The 17884-nt window shown below is 31.6% G+C and overlaps 1 protein-coding gene across 17 annotated transcripts in view; it reads left to right on the top strand.

Moving 5' to 3' along the window:
- Pcdh15 (protocadherin related 15) overlaps positions 1-17884 on the top strand; it is a 716528-nt gene that overhangs the window by 491261 nt on the left and 207383 nt on the right. For all 17 annotated transcript variants that reach the window (XM_077799359.1, XM_077799358.1, XM_077799357.1 and 14 more), the window contains one exon: positions 11165-11293. In XM_077799359.1, the coding sequence (XP_077655485.1) occupies positions 11165-11293 (129 nt within the window). The remainder of the gene's footprint in view (positions 1-11164; positions 11294-17884) is intronic.

The raw sequence follows: 17884 nt of genomic DNA, 5'->3' as shown, positions 1-17884 counted from the left end.
TTGGTGTGAATATTCTTATATACAATCAGAGATATAAAAAATTGTGCTCTATGTGTATAATAAGAATTATAAGGCATTCTGCTGTCATATATAAATAATTAATTAAAAAAAGAAAAAAAAATGGCAAGGCATTATTTAGTACTGAATAGGGAATAGAGTATACTTAGAGGAAGTGAAGTAAAGAAAGAACATTCAGGTCAACCATTACATGAAAAAATGAAGGATAACACAAAGTTTTAAGATATGTCACATAGTAAATGAGAAATTAGTGGCAATATGTTATCTAGGACACTTTAAGTCTTGTCTTAGTAATAAAATTTAGACAAGAAGAAACATAGGAATTAGAATATATATATATATATATATATCAATGTCTGGTATAGTCACAATCTACTAATTATGAAATTGCTCACTCAAAAACAAAATAAATACTGGTTTAAAATTAATGATTTCATTCTCTTTAGGGAATTTTAAATTGATTTATTTGTATATTTCAATTCTTCTTGGCCAAATATTCTAGCATTTCTAGGCCTCCAATCTCTCAATCTTATGACCATTACAATTTCTCAATATTGATAACAATTATGATCATAAAGCAAAGAATTTTAGCTTTAAAACTTTATTCTTTTTGAAAAATATTTGTTTACTTAAAACAATTATTGAGAATATTTCAGAGAAGGAAATGTAGATTTCAAAGAAAAAAGTTTCTTCAGGTGATTTAATCACTTATATAAAATTTTAGGGTCATATTATTAAGTGAACATGTTTAATAGGTTCCTGAAGTAGAAGTAATTATAAAATAATATTCTCATGATAGCATTTTTAAACTAAGAATTTAAACTGTATGCTTCATAGAGTTATAGCAAAATAATCCTTCTAACCTTTATAATCATGAATTTTAAGATAAAGTTTTAATGAACACAGACCATAAATCATTGGATTTTAAACAAAATGATACCAGAGATTTGCATGAACAAATTTTTCAGGGTAAATTTGGAAGTTTTGTTTGTTTCTTTTTTTCATAAAAAGTCACCTCTCCCCACTCACCCTAGAATGGAGAAGAAAACACACTGTATTTTAGGTCCTTATGAATTTTTTTTTTCAAAATTTGATTTGACATTCTCACATTTTCCCCTTTAATAAATTTACTTTGTTAAAAATAGTTGGAAAAAAACTATTAGTTAAATATAATTTTATAATTTAATATTATAAATATTTAAACATCTTTAGCTATCACAAATAAGTACAGATAAAATCATGTTTTTTACATTTTTATAAATACTTTTATTTATTTGAAATTATTGCAAATTTTTGAAGTTGTCAAATTCCTTATGGGAACTTCACAGTTCTTCTTAAAATATTTTCAGTTTTGCTGAAACATACTTTGCTTGAACATTTATTTATGTATGTTAGTTTTTTAAATTATTACAAGTTACCTAATCTATTTAGAGTAATATCTTGTAGGAAAGTTCCCACATGAATATACCTTTCTTAAAAATAAATATTTACTTTATCTTTTTAAAATCATCATGTAATATTCTTTAATTCTAAACTAAACAAAGTCCAACTAACCTAAGCTAAAAAAGCATTTTATGAAAATTTGCATAAATGTTGCTATGTGTTTATGAATATACTTTATCAATAAGTATTAGAATTAACTTTTAGGAATGTGCCCATGAATAACAAGAAATTCAGGCAATGATACCATAATCAATTCAGCATTTTTTTAAATAAACAGAAATTGTAGAGCCTCACACTGTGGTGCATGCCTGTAATCCTAATGGCCCAGGAGGTTGAGGCAGGAGGATCACAAGTTCAAAGTCAGCCTCAGCAATTTAGCAAGGCTCTAAGTAATTCACAAGACCCTGCCTCAAAATAAAATATTAAAAAAAAGAGGGCTGGGGATGTTGCTCAGAGGTTAAATGCCCCTGGGTTCAATTCCTGTACCAAAAGAAAAAAAAGAAATTGAAGAGAGGATTCTGGGAAAATAATGGAGAGTAGAAAGAACAAGAAATCTTTCTCCTCATCTAGACAATAACTGCACTGAGAGAACCTATTAAACATAACCATTTGGAACTGTGAGATCTACTGATGGCTTGCATATTCCAGGTGAGTTGCACTTAATTCTCGTCAATTCCAGCTCTTAGCACAGTAGCAGCCACCCATTCCCGACCCTCAGCCCCATGGTAGACAGCTATCCACATGCTTCAGAAACAGTCTTCACACTGTTTGAAGAGTCAGAGTGAATAAGAAAAGCTCTCTCTCACAAATACTGGAGATATGTGCTCTGATCATAGAGGTACAACAGGGAGGTCTGGCCATTATGGTTATACCTCTCTGTATGATTACAAGACCCTCCTCTACCTGAAGTGACTTCCAGGTAATTTAAAATGCTCCTGCCTCTCTCCTTTTATTTTTCGTTTTCCCCTTTTGGGAGCCAACTATTGAATACTAGAAAGGCAACCATGTGTATGGGAGAAATTAAAAAGATACCACACACACCCAGGTTCCAGAAAGAGTAGGTTCAGAAAATAACTGAGATAATTAATCCCAGCTACTTGGGAGACTGAAGTGGGAGGAATCCAAGTTTGGGGACATCCTGTGAAACCGCTAAATACCATAAGAAAATAAATAAGTACATAGATAAGTAGATTAATTCTGAGAAGAGCTGAAGTCATAATACTTTACAGACTGAACCTCAGTGAAGAAATAATCTACAACAATAAAAAGAAACAAACAAAACCAAAAGACTACAAGAAACCCTGGGGAAGGAAAATAATCTGATTTTAGAATTTTCATATAATGATATTCCAACATCCAATTTTCAACAAGAAAATTGTGAAACATACCAAAATAGAAAAGCATGGCCTATACAAAGGGAAAAAAAAATTGAACAGAATCCCAACCAAAACTGTTCCTGAAAAAAGACCTGATGGATCTACTACATAATGTGATGTGAAAAGAAAGAGGGATGTGAAAAGAAAGGAGGATGTGGAGAAAGTTAAAAAAAATATTTGAATAAAATGGAAATATAAATAGAAAACCTAAAAAGATTTAAAAAAGAATTTTAAAACAAATTTAAAAAAGAATTTTCAGAAGAAATTCTGAAGGCTGAAATGAAAAAAAATCTTTGCAGAAATTCACAGGCAAATTTGAAGAGGCAAAGAATGAATCAGCAAATATAAAGGAGGCCAAAGAAATTATTAAGTCTGAAGTACAGGAAGAAAAGAAAAATATTTAAGATAAGTGAACAGAATGCAAGGAATATGTAGGTCAACCTCAAGCTGATAACCATATGCACTGTGGAAGTTCCAGAAGTATAAGAAAAATTAGAAAGGACAGAGAATATTAAAAAAATGGCTGGAAATATTTTAATTTTTAATGAAAAACATGAATATAATCACTGAAGAAACTCAGGAGTCTCTAAGTAGATGAACTCAAAGACACCGATCCAAGATAGATTATAATCAAATTATGTATGGAAAGCCACAGACAAAAGGGGACTTTGAATGCACCAAGATAGAGTTAACTGATTATATACAAGAGTTTCTCAATTAAAGTATAAACAGATATCTCTCATCAGAGACTCTGGAAGCCTGAAAGCAATGGATGATCGAGCTGGGCAGGATGGGACAGAGTTTAAATTCTGTATCTGGTAAAACTGTCCTCCAAAAGTGACAGAAAAATTAAGATAATCTAATATAAAATATGAAAAAGTTTGTTACCAATGGACTTTCCCTTTAAGAAATGCCAAAAGGATTATCTCAGACTGGAAATAAAATACACTACACAGTAACTTGAAACCATATACCTAAATAAAACAGGTCAATGAAGTTAAATACATGGGAAATTATATCAGCTAATATTGTTGTAACAGCATAAACTCTTACTTTTTATTATATAATTTAAAAGAGTAACAATTATAATGTTCATCTGAAATACAGAATTATGGTAACTAGTTTTAGCCCACATTTTACCTATTGCATAATTTAAGAGATTAATGAGTAAAAAATTATTAATTTATGTTTTTGGAGATCGTGTGCAACTATGACATTTTTTATGATACCAATGAATGATGGGTGAGTGTGAAATTGTTAAAGGAGAATAATTTTTGTATGTTATAGAAGAGGATGCAAATTCATATTAGCATATTTTAACTTTATGATGTTAAATATAATCCCAGTGGCTATCACAAATAAAATAATTGTAATAATAGGCAAAAAATAATTTAAACCTTTCACTATAAAATATCAATAAAAACACAAACAGAAGATAGTATGTAAGAGAGTGATAAACCAAAAGCCTATTATGAGGCAAACAAATAAAAAAATGAGAGAAGTTTACCTTATCAGTATTCCTTTAAATATAAATGGATAATATTTAATTAAGAGACAAAAATGGATAAAAATATATAATCTAACTACAAGCTTTCTAATAGAGATTCATTTTAGATCCAAAGACAAATAGCTTGAAATTGGAGAGAAGAAAAAAGGACTGTCCATAGAAATAGAAGGTTAAGTCCAAAACTTTTATAAAGGACAAAGGACATCAAACATCACATATTATTAATAAAAAATTATGATACAGCAAAATGATATAACAATTATAAGCCTAAGTACTGACCATTAAAATATATGAATTACTAGAGTACAGAATTTAAGAAAAACACTTTTATAACAATAGTTGGGGAGACTTCTACAAATAATGTGCTTATCTGTCTTTGGAATTTGTGGGATACCATCAAACAAGCAATTGCACCTTTGAAATGAGAAACTACATGTTTCTTTTTTAAGACAGAGATGAATTGTAAATGCCTCATAGGCAAAGTGTTGCCATTTCTCTAATACTGTTCTCTACTTTCTTCAAAAATGAATGGAAATACTTCTGGTTTGATTCCCAGAGATCATATGTCTCCGCTCAGATAATTTCTGAGAATACATACATTTAAACAATTGAATTTAAGTCATCTAATGTAAACTGGACAAAATAAATGATTATGCTTTCAGTTGCTCATGAAATGTGGAGAAAGCATTTTCTGCCCATGAGATATTTAACAAATATTAACAGATAGATATAAAAATCAAAAAGCTAAAATATAAAATGAAAAAGATCTTTTTGTGATGACATATGAAAACACCTTCTCTTTTCCTTTCTGTCATAAACTGCAAAATTGTTTTTGTATTTGTAATATTATACTCTATCCTTAAATGACCATTAAGCTAAAAGGAAAGAGTGTTAAAAATAGTTCACTAAATTATTGAAAATAAACAGTTCTTATTTTCTTACAGAGTTAAACATTTACTATTTATAAAATTAGTGATTCCACTTCTAACCATTTACTCAGGGACATGAAAATTTTATTGTTTTCATTGCTACAGAATAGCATAACACTGTACCTATTTGCAAGCTAGAATTCACAGAACTTGGTGACTAATCAACTGAAGGAATGAGAAATAATAACTTAGAAAACTAAGTTGTTTTTTTTTTCTTGCATGTCATTTCCTGAGAAGTTAAATACCAGAAAACATGTCATCTTCAAGCTTTGCTCCTTTTCATCTTCCATATCATGCCATATTAACACCATTCTGTGCTATAGATCACTGAACCTTTTTTCCTCCGGTCTAACTGAAACATTGTAGTGTTAAATCATCATATGCCTTTTCCTCATTCACAACCTCCTCTAGCTCCTACAAACACAATTGTATTCTTGTTCTCTAAGTTGGACTCTTTTAGCATCGTGATGCAAAAGAAAATGTTCATTCTGCATTACATATCATCAGGGAAAACACTATAATACTACCTTACACTTATTAGAATGACTGTTATCCAAAAGATGAGTAATAATGAGTGTTGGTGAGAATGTGAAGAAAAAGAAACACTGGTACATTGTTGGTGGGAATGTAAATTAGTAAAACTAAATGGAAAACAGTATGGTAGTTCCTCATAAGCCTAAAATTAGAATGACATTATAATTCAGCAATTCTGTTTCTGGGTAGCTATCTAAAGGGTCTGAAATCAATCTGTCAAAGAGACATCTGCCCTCTTGTGTTCATTCATTGTAGCATTATTCACAATAGCTGACAACGTAAGGGTCCATCTGCTGATAAATAGATAAAGAAAATGTGGCACATGTATTTAATGTAGGTATGTATGTATGTATAATAATGTAATACTACTGACATTAAAAGAGTAAGAAATTCTGTTTGTAACAATAGGGATGGACCTAGAAAACATTATACTAAATAAAATAAATCAGAATGTACTTTTAAAATGTATGATAATTTTTTTTCAGTCATGAACTCAACTTAAATAGCAGCAAAATGTATCTTTCATTCATAAATGTATAAATAACTTTCAGAGACAAATAAACCTACTGCTAAAATTGATTACCTTAAAATTTCTGATTAATACATAGATGAAGAAAACACTAAGAATTTCTATACAACTTTATAAATAAAATGAAGGAATATTTTTTATATATATACATTTATTATGACCTTTTTGATAGAAGCTGGTTTATTTATTTTATATTTATTTGTTTACACAGATGAAAAAATTATCTGAGGCATAACTTTCATTTTAGGATGACATCATTTGTATGAAGAAACAAAATTTATATATACTTTTTTGAAAAAAGAATGTGCTCTATTGCTTTGAAAGGAACTTTTTGCCAAAATGATCAATTACTAATGATGTCTTCACCTCTTTAATTATCTCTATGGGTTAGATGTAACACTTTTGTGTATATTTGTTAAATTTGGACTAAACAACATTATTATTTTTTAAATTTTATAATTGTGAAATGTTAGGAATGGAAGAGATCCTAAAAACAAAGTTCAAACTCTGTGTTTTATAGACAGGGTAGAAGTTAAGAAAGACAATGTTCCTAGAGAAGGGCTAGCCCCATCCTAGCACTTTAAACTTCCCACAGATCAGCATTTCTCCAGTGTGCAGTCTTTTCAGTGGATTCACCTGGTCCTTGGAGCAGCTTTTCTGTTCCATATAGGAACAGGCAAACCACTGAGATTCCTAAATAAAGTAATTGAGATAGAGAAATTTTCATTTTGGGTGCATATAATAAATTCACTTAAATAAGTGGCCCGGTCATTGCTTTATTGGGCTTAAAATATTATATAAATTACATTACTCAAAATAGAATAATTTTATCAACATTTGGTAATGCTAACATGGGTGACATTGTCTAAATTAAATATGAATTCTTTTATATCAGTAATTTTACATTGGCAACATTATGTTTTTGGCTTTGGTATTCAGATATGCACATACATTTCTGTGTTTTTGTGTGTTCACTCTGTGTGAAAATGTATACACCATAATTATTTTATAAAACTCTCCAAAGAGCTCTAAAATTTATTCATAAAAAGAATAACTATATATTATGGAATCTAAAGGCTTCTCTAGTCAATTAATATAATCATACACAATTTATAATCTAATTGATGTGATCTTTTGAATTTTGAATATTACTGATTTATACAAAAATAAAAAAAAAAAGCATTTGTATAAATGTGTCTCTGGATACACTTCAACACTGACAAAAAAATAAATAAAATAAAAGGCAGGTACATCATTTCGTTCTCTATTGTGAACTTATAAGTATTTCTATTCATTGTATTATCATTTAGATCCATATGAATAGAAAAGTATCATAATTTCTCTTAGGAATCAGAATGAATACATTTTAAACATCTTAAGTATCTTGTACTTTTAAACTAGTTTCTAATAATTTAAAAAATTGTAGGTTACATTAAGTATATGGTATAAAAGATAGGACAATTATAAAATATTTTTAATTAAAATAAATTCTTATGATTTGAGAAGATACTTTAATGTAGATGAATATACATTGTTTTCTTTTATTATGACTTTATGTAAGACATGCTATTCTAAACCAATAATGCTAATCTGTGTCTTTATTTCATAACCATACTAGTTTATGAAGATAAGTGTATATTCAAATTTTCTGCTACAACAGAAATATCTAAATGACTTGGTTGAGCACAGAATGTATATTCTGAGGATATGTCTATGATTTAAAACACAAAAGTGATCAATTTTGGTGTTTAATACTCAATTACATATATTTTCAGCTAGTAGAATTATAAGTTCACAAAACATTTGAGAAAATGATCAGTAAGGATATTCTCTTGGTAGAATTAATTATTAATTAATTATTAATTTGGTTTATTAGCTTGGTATTTTTAAAATTTAATTAGCATAATATAAATTGATTTTTAAAATTGTGAAAATGAGTTAACTGACATTATCTTTAAATCATTAATTTAAATGGTCTATGTTAATTTACTAATATCTTATTTTAAAAATCTAAAAAATCTATCCTTAATAAAGGGCCTTAATATGCTATACCACTTGGAACCATATTGAAGCACATTGTTACCATCTTTAGGACCCAATCTACAAAAATTCATATCCCATGTTTTACAGTTAACCAATCTATAATAATTTTTATAGATTCAAAAATAGAGTCAATAGTTCTAAAGAACAGCCAAGAAATAGTATTTGGTTTAAATTGATTACCCAAGTAAATCTAATGCAAGTGCTATCTTCAGACTTTTCAATAAATATATAAGCTGTAAGTATATTTATGTTTATGACTTTACATTTCTAGAATGCATACATTTATTTTTTTACATTATCAGTAAAATTCTTAACTCATGGAGAGATGTGCCAAAATGTCCATAAATATCAGACCCTATTGGCCCCAAATTTCATGATGTTGTTACTTAATTTTTCAGTTTTCGTAGTGATCTAGTCCTCTTGTACATTACCCAACTACAGGACACAGTCTTTGAAGGAGGATAGAGAACAATCTGAAAACATACAGCTTTTTAGTATCAAGAATGAGACTCTAAAAGAATAGGATGAGAACAGGGTAGATTAGATTGATTGGGAAGTACAGATAGTCTGCCCTATAGGAAGATCAGGTAGTTTGAAAAAAAGCCAGCAAACTGCTAAGGTGATTCTCAGAGTTTTAATGTCTTGTTCACCTCCCGGCAAACTGGAAACCACTTCAACTGTACAACACACATTTCTTACCCTGGTTTCAACTCTAACCTAACTTTTAAAGAAATAATATTTGTTAAAATATGTTTTGTTATAAAAGTCATGTAGCTTTCTTGGGAAAAATATAAATGTTAGAGGGGGACAATAAAATATCTGCAATTCATCTAGTCATAAACATTTTAACTTATTTACACATATATTCACAACACATGTGTATGTTTGTATGTGTGCATGTCTTAAATGAAGAACCTGCAAATGATAATTGTACAGATTTATAAATTCACATATTGAGCACACCTATGTATCTGCTACTTATTCTAAGAAACAGAAATTAATCAGAACTCCAGAAGCCCAGACTTTTGATTATACTAGTCCTTATTCTATCTTCTTCCCCAAAGACCCCTGTCTTGACTTCTTACACCATGTAGAGATTTTACCTGGTTTTGAAATTTATATAAATGGAATTATATAATTTAAATGGAGTATATAGTTTATATTCAGTCTTCTCTGACTTTTTTCATTTCACTTTATTTTCATAAAATTTATTCAAATGATTACTCGAAGTAGTTTATTCATTCTTACTACCGTGGATTATGACATTGCTTGAATAAAACTTACTATATAAACATTGATTATTGATGGAATTTTGGGTGGTTTCCAGATTTTGTATTTATAATGCTGTTCTGACCATCTTTATATGTGTCTTTAAATAAAATTTTTATTGAATTTTAAATATGTATAAATCATAAAGAGTAGCTATATGAATTTTTAATGGATATGCCCATGGACATACAAGATAAAGAAATAATCCATTACTAATACCCAATACTTCCCTGCTATGCCCGGTGATTTTTTAATAACTGCTGAACATTTTATATGTTATAAATATAGAGGTTTAGAATAAACCATGTTGCTAAAAAGAGGTCTTTCTTTGGTTTCTGTTAAAATAGAGACAGCTCAGCTTAGTCTATTCAGAGAGGTATAAGTCTCACTGAAGCCTGATATAATCATCATATAATCATCATGCATCAGAACTTCATGATCTTGACAAAAAGCATCAAATATTTATCATTACCACTCTTCTTGGCAGCAAGAAAATCCAGTTTTTGACTCCTCAGCCCATGGATACTACAAATCCTCTTCAAATTCATTCACCTTTAGTTGTTTTATCTATACTCAGCTTTTTAGTCTAGCTTTAGATCAGTTACAGATTGGTAGAAATTGTGTCTGTAGTTTTTAAACAAAAGATGAACAAATCTCTGATGACTGTTTTACCTGCTTTTTCTCCCTACATTTTGTTTATATGTTATTAAATATTTTATACTGCAGCATAATGGACTTTTGACTTTTTAATTTAGACTTTGTCCTTAGCCTTCTGTGAACTATCCCACACTGTGGTAGAGATAGGTAGAGGCCAAGTGCTGAACTCAGGATTTGATTAGACAGCAGTTTCCAGCTCAAGCCACACATGACAAAGTAAACTTGATTGTGCCCAAGTCATTGACCAACATAATATTTTGTGGTTGTAAGGTGAAACATTTACCTTTAAACTAGGTAGCACATACTAATCCTCACCTTCCCATAGGCTATATGATTATAGAGAAATAATTCCACAACAGTACATGGTACTCAAATTCTTGATTTAGATATAAATCATGACAATAACTAAGGTGATATATAGTGATAGTATTAGCATGCTTGAGAACATCTCCTTGTATATCACTTTATTTTGTAATGTCTTAGGTTTTATTTTTAAACAGTGAAAATTATGTGATTAAAACCATAGGAATGGTACTTTCAGGGATAAAGAGCTACATATGTGTATATATACTTGCCACTCATAAAATGTGAACAAGATAAAGGTAAAATCATTTCCTGAAAAGTAAGCCTCCAGGAAATACTTGACATTTTCAAGACGTTTGCCCTTTAATATCATCATTTGCTTTTTCCATCAGGTTTTGAGATGTCTGAAAACTTCAGGCTGAGGCTGCTGCTTCCTGACTAGGAATAGGAATCAGACGCTTTTCAAATAGAGAAATGCTGGGATGGCAACTTAGCTCAATGTAAAATAAAAATAGCTCCTCTCACTTTCAATCATCTTTTTTTTTTTTCCCTTAAGACCTCAACTGCCACAGTAAACGTGGTAGTGACAGATGTCAATGACAATGCTCCAGTGTTTGATCCATATCTGCCTAGAAACTTATCTGTGGTGGAGGAGGAAGTCAATGCCTTTGTGGGTCAAGTAAGGGTAAGTGGAATAATTATGTATATATCTTAAATGTGTTTCTAAAAAAATGCATGGTTTCTTACACTTTAATTTTGGAAAAGAGATGAAGGTAATGTAATCTGTTAAATGACTTTGCTGGATACTCTACAAGTTTTTTTTTTTTTTTAAATCTTATCCTATTCATCTAGATTTAACTTATTAAGCATGTAGATTGCATTTTATGATTGTTGTGTAATTTAACATTGACTAATGTAAGATTATTCTTATTTAATATATTTCTATTTTTTGGACATAAGATATTTTTAGAGAACTGTATAATTAGGTTCAGATAGAAATATTCAAAGCATAAAATACATAAATTTACATGTGAATTGACTTGAGCATGTAAACAAATATTTAGTATTGATTAAAGGTCCTGTATTTCATACATGTTCTTTGGCCAGCACTCTCAAGACTCACTTCTAGGCTGTTCTCCAGGAAATATAATTTAGATATGAAGGGCCCCTGAGAACTTTGTGTTGGAAATGTGATGTCCAATGTAGCAATGGTTAGAGATGACAATCATTAGACTATGAGATTTGTAACCTCAAGTGTGTATTGATCCATTGGATGGATTGATTTGAATGGACCACTAGGTGGTAACTATAGGTGGTGGGGTGTAACTAAAGGAAGAAAATCACTAAGGGTATGACTTATGCACCTTGGCTTATATTGTCCATGGAGCCTTTTGCTTTCTGTCTGTTTCCTGGACAGCCTAAGCTGATCAGATTTCTTCCTCCATGGCCTTCCACCATGATATTTTGCCTTACCTCCATCTCAGAGCAATGGAATCAGCTGACTATGGACTGAGCCTCTAAGCCATGATTCCAAAATAAAATTTTCATGAAGAGCATATTTTGAAGAGATTTTTTAGTGGAGCAAACTATATGCATCTTGTGCCAGGAATAGAGAGAGAGGAAGGGGCTGAGTTCCTACATTAAGTGTAGTTTTTTCCTATTAGAGCCTCTTTAAAGTTTTGCCACCTCTCAATAGTGCCACTCTCAGGACCAATCCTTTACCACATGAACCTTTGGAGGGCATTCATCTAAACCAAACCATTATTGGAGAAAAGAATCCTCCTGTAGGAAAATGTGAGCCACCTGGTTGTCTAAATTCCAGCTTTCAGGGTCCTGCTTATTCCCTGTTCATGCCCTGACTTTTGAACAGGATTATTGGTGCTTTGAAGTAAGCCATTTCTATAATTCAGACCTGGTTTTATATCCAGTCTTCTGCAATAGCAAAGGAGAAATTTTTCTTTAGACTTTCTTGTGTTTTGGGATTTTGTCTAGTTTGATTCTATCCCTTATCATATAAAAACTAGGAACTCCACAGTCATTATCATTATCTTTGTCATTATCAAAGCCTGTAGAGATTGTATAAAGCATACATCCTCTTCATTTGTATGCCACCCTAATTCACCGCAGGGGAGAATCTGGGTCATTGTGACATTACAATCTCCTGGTGGTTCTTTTGGTTTCCTGGCCCTGGAAGGATTTAACTCCACAAACCCATCAGAAGGATCCACTTCCCTTGCCATATCTCTGATGTCAAATGTCTTACCACAGGAAAAAAAAATAGAGACAAAAGATTCAGGTGTATATAATCTTTTTTAGAAATTCAGATAGCACTAAAGGAGAGATAAGGGAGACATGCAATAAAAGGAAAAGGAGCAGCGTCCAATAAAGGGATTACCTTTAAATCAGTTATTACTAGAAGAACTAGAGTTTGGTATCAAAGGGTATATAAGAAAAGGTATAAACTTGTACATAAGAATTATTTATCCTGACTAGTGATGGAAATGGAAAATTCATACACTAAATCATGAGAGTGCATGGCTGCAGATGCTTGGGGTGAAGTGGCAATGTTTTTGCCTTTCTTCATCACCAGTAAGTAGGTAAATACTGACATAATACTGATAGAAGGAGGCAAATTCTGAGGTATGTTAGGCTACAGATGCTAGCAGGTGAAAGTTGGCTAGAGTATTCAAATGTTCTGAGGATAGCATTGGACACTTGAAAATTTCTCCCATACCAAACTAAGAAGGTGACACATTCTTTACTTTTTTTTTCTTTCTTATTTTTGGTGCTGGGTATTGAACTCAGGGATGCTTAATACTGAGCCACATCCCCAGCCCTTTTATTATATTTTGTTTAGAGACAGGGTCTTGTTAAATTGTTTAGGGCCTTACTAAATTGCATGGCTAGCTTTGAACTCACAATCCTCCTGCCTCAGCCTCCCCAGCTGCAGGAATTAGGCCTGAGTCAGGAATCCTGGCTCTAAAGTGATAAATTCTTCATTTGGTACATATGCAGAAATCATAGAAAGTGATAAATTCTGAAATTTGTTCATAAAGGATGAATACTGGTAAGAGTGAAGTTGGGAGGGGTCAGTTACTATCAAGGCAAAGGTAATTGTGTAAGTAAAGGCAAGAGCAATGAAAGCAAACCATATCATAAGACATGCCTTATCATAAATATTTCCCTAAGCCACATTATAGAAGATGCTGGGGTTCCCATGAAGAATCTGAGGTATGACAACATCAGTTTTCTGAATAGTTTATAGTGGAAGATCCTAAATTTCGAAAGGGTAAAAGTACATGCATATGAGTCCTGAACTAATCATACTGGTGATTAAATTACATTGTGGTTTTTATTCTACAATATCATATTTTGAGAACAAATTCTTTTAATTGTATATATCAACTACAGGTATTGAAATAATTTGTGAAAATTGACTTTCTTATTTTCTTAATACTTGGAATTGAGGTAAAACCATATGAAGTATACAATTATTATTTCTAGTTTAATTTTCATTTTTCTTGTTTCTGCCACTTTTCCTGGTGATTCTTTGTTCCTGAAAATTTCTCCTTCTTGCCTTGTTTTTCAATTTGATGAGAAATAGCTTCTGTAATTTATTTTAGTTTTAAAACTTGAAATATGAATGTAAACACTCATAATTTAATACAGTATAGTTGTCCTGTTCTTTAGGCAAAAATGTGTTTTCATAAAACTAAAATGATTTCAAAAGTTCAAAGGAAGAGAAAAATATGCAAAGCAGCCTACATCCAACTGATTCTGCAGTTTTGGAGAAGTTGTAATGTTCTTGGAATGGAATTTTGATGCATCATAATGGTCTCCTGTTGCTATCTAATGATAATTATATAATACATTAATTTTGCTAAATGACTCATGCTACACTTATAAAATTTAATTTTAATTGTCAACAAAAACTATTAAGACCCACTTAAAGCCAAGTTACGTATGGTTAATTACTCTACTGAATTTGAGTTATTGGTTTGTGTTTATGTTCTAATGATATGTTAATATGAATAATCTAATATTTGTATTCAAAAGCTGAAGGAACTTTTTATCTACTTTTTTAAAGGTAGTGTCATAGTTATTACTACAACCATATTAACAAGAAGTACTTCTGAAGCAATATTTATAGATTATATGTAGCAAAAAAAGTGTTGTTCAGCATAGGTAAAAATAGAATCCAAACCAACAAATATAGATCTTACTACTCACAAGGTATAATATAACAGCTTCAGAATCGAAAATCTTATTAATATTGTCAAAGTACTTGTGGTAGCAGGAGAGTAAGTGGGAAATGATGTGAGCAGAATCAACCTAATAAACACAGTAATAATATATTGTTTTAAATGTCAAATGGGTAATATAAATCATTTCCTAGAAGAACTCAGAGCTGTTACATTGAACTGAGGTGGCCAGGTCAGGATTGATGGGAAAATCATCCCATTATCCCAATTCCTTTTGACCTATTAGTAATATTTTAGGTTTGGAAAAAAGTAAAAGAAAATTAAGATATCAGGCAAAATGAGAAGATATAAGATACAATGAAAATGAAGAGGCATTTAGAAGATACTCAGTCAACAGCCAACAATAATGGAAGATTTAAACAATTTGCATCAATGGGTCCTAGTGAAATAGTGATAGATAACAGAATCTGTCATTTTGCTATTTTGTTTTGGATCCTTCACAGTATCTCACAGGAGATAGGGTATGCATGTCCTGACTGGATCACAAGCAAGCCCATGGTTTATATTCAGAAATGGTCCCAGATAATAGGTGATACTAGATACTAGCTACAGTAGCACTTTGATGACCCCACATCCCTCAGTCAACAGATAGCAGCAAAAGACCCTAAATATTTCTGTGAAGTCATAGGCTGTTAAATCTACAACCTGGACCTTAGGTCCCTTGGAGCTCTGCTAAAAGGACCCAATATTTTCTGCTCTGTGAAATGTACAGCAGAGTATGGTGAAACCTCTGTGATGGGCCATTGAGCGTTCAGATGGATAGACTCTAAAGAAAGCACTCTTCCCCTGTTAGATTCACCAGACTTCTCATTTTACCTCCTGCCCCTTATTATTCCTTATACTTTTGATGAAAATACTGTTGTTTTGATTCATCCTTGCACTAAATCATGTTGTTTTGTGACTCCAGATCCAGCCCTATAATACATAGACCTTGATCAACAGGTTAAATCTCAAGCTCTGGAATCATACTGAGTAGGATTAAGTTATCAAAATGATTATTGTTTTGTGAATAAGTAATGCAGCCTCTCTGGGACTGGACTTCTTTATCAACAAATTGACGTAGAATAGAATTTTGAATTTAGATAACAGAATTTCCTGTAGTGACTGGAAGGATTAATACACACATGTCATGTAGGTAACATTGAACATAAAGGAGAATGAGATTGCCTTTGCTTGAGCACATGTTCCGCTCTAGGAGCTTCAGGTGCATTTCTTTGTGTGGATAGGCACAGTGGAGGATTGGGGAGGGGAGTGGAAGGAGGAAGGTTTGAGCTCATACAAAATGTGTCTGGGCTTCATAGTAGCATTTCATGGAGAAATTTCTTAAGTGCCGGAATTCTTCAGAATAAGTACTAACTTCATCTCTGTTTTTCAAAATAATCTTGGGCATAAGTGCATGCACAAATGCATCAGAGAAGGCCTACTTGGGAACAAGTATGTTTAAATAAGGTTCTTAGCATGGTATGAAGTATAGAGTAAGGCACTTCCCAACAAACTTCCCATTAAAGACTTGTAGCAATTCTCATGTTAAATTGACTTCTTTTAGCCATAGGTTACAAACAGTGAGCCCTGAATCAACAAAATATTCTCCCAGTTCTCAAATAAAAGACGCTGAATTTATTTAACCTGAAAAGCAAATGCATTCCCAGTGTGAGATCTGCACGCTAAATCTTAGCTGTGATGTAGTAGTAGTGATCCCATTCTAAACCCTTAAGGCAATTTTAAAATCATTAGTAATCTGCAGTGTTTAGAAGGGCAGTGATGGTGTCATTTAAAAAAGAAATTGATGTTTCCTTCAGCTATACAATTCAGTATTAAACAAAATAAATCTAAACCTCAACAGTCTGTCTCTGATTAATATAATTGTTGTCTCCCTGTGTGGGGTTCTAAAAATGAAATGAAGGTGGACAGCTTTATGGCATTTTCTTTATATTTTGTAGCTCAGCATGACATGCAACAGTGCCTAAAACTATAATACTTCTTTTTTAAGTGGGCCACAAGTGGGGAATTTTATGGGCTCTCTTGTCAAGTCAAACAATATAATGCAAACACAGAAACTCAGCTGGGTAAAGAAAAAAACCCACACAATTTGAAAAATTGGTGGTGTCTGTTTTAATACTGCTGCCTGAAAATATTTTTAAATGGACATTGATAATTTGTGAAGTTTCATCTTTTATATATTATCAGTTTATAAATAGGTTTAAAAATTTAGTTAGTGTATTTTTGCAATAATTATTTATAGCCTCTCTGTCACCAATTTTAGCAATAATACCAACTATTTGTGTATGTGTGTATGTATGTATAGTCATAGTTGTGTAGTTCTAGACATACAATAAATAACACCCATCCCTAAACTCAAGATCACTAATGGCCTCTTTAGTGTGAAACATTATTTTCATCTAAATAGTTTCATTGCTCTATTTAAAATGGATCACTCTCCTTCTTGTGATCCATTTCAAATAGAGTGATCCATTTCAAATCTGTGCTTAATTCTGGTCTTTATGTTTAAATGTGTCTGATAGTTTCTGCCTTCATTTATCTATTTGCTCCATAAATTTTGGCTTTTGGAAGTATCTTCTGGATTGCCCTTGTGACTCTGTGCATTCCTCTGGGAAGTCCTACTCATGTTAAATCCCACAGATATGATTACATTGAGATGCTGATATTTCCCACATCTGTACCTTAAGCCCCTCTGCTTCTTTAAGCTACAATCTCACAGAGACATTTACCTGTAAAATAAATCCACTTGAATACCCTACAGGCATCTCTATTTCAACAGGTTTAAGACTGAACTCTTATTTTCACCCTCCCCAGGAAGGCTTCCTCCTCCTCAATTCTGCATCTCAATTAATCATCCCCCAAGCCAGGTGCACTGGAACTATCTGAGTTTCCTCTTTCTTCCTTTACCTCCGTAAATAGTCAATCACCAATATTGATCACTTTACGTGTTACCAATCATTCTCCCCTTCTCCCCTTCTTTCTCATAATACCCTCCATCAGGCTCTTATTATTTT

This window comes from Urocitellus parryii, chromosome 5 (genome assembly GCF_045843805.1).
Source record: "Urocitellus parryii isolate mUroPar1 chromosome 5, mUroPar1.hap1, whole genome shotgun sequence".
Classification (NCBI taxonomy): Eukaryota; Metazoa; Chordata; class Mammalia; order Rodentia; family Sciuridae; genus Urocitellus; species Urocitellus parryii.
Note: the sequence above shows the minus strand (reverse complement) of the source record. Positions and strands in the feature narration are given on the sequence as shown.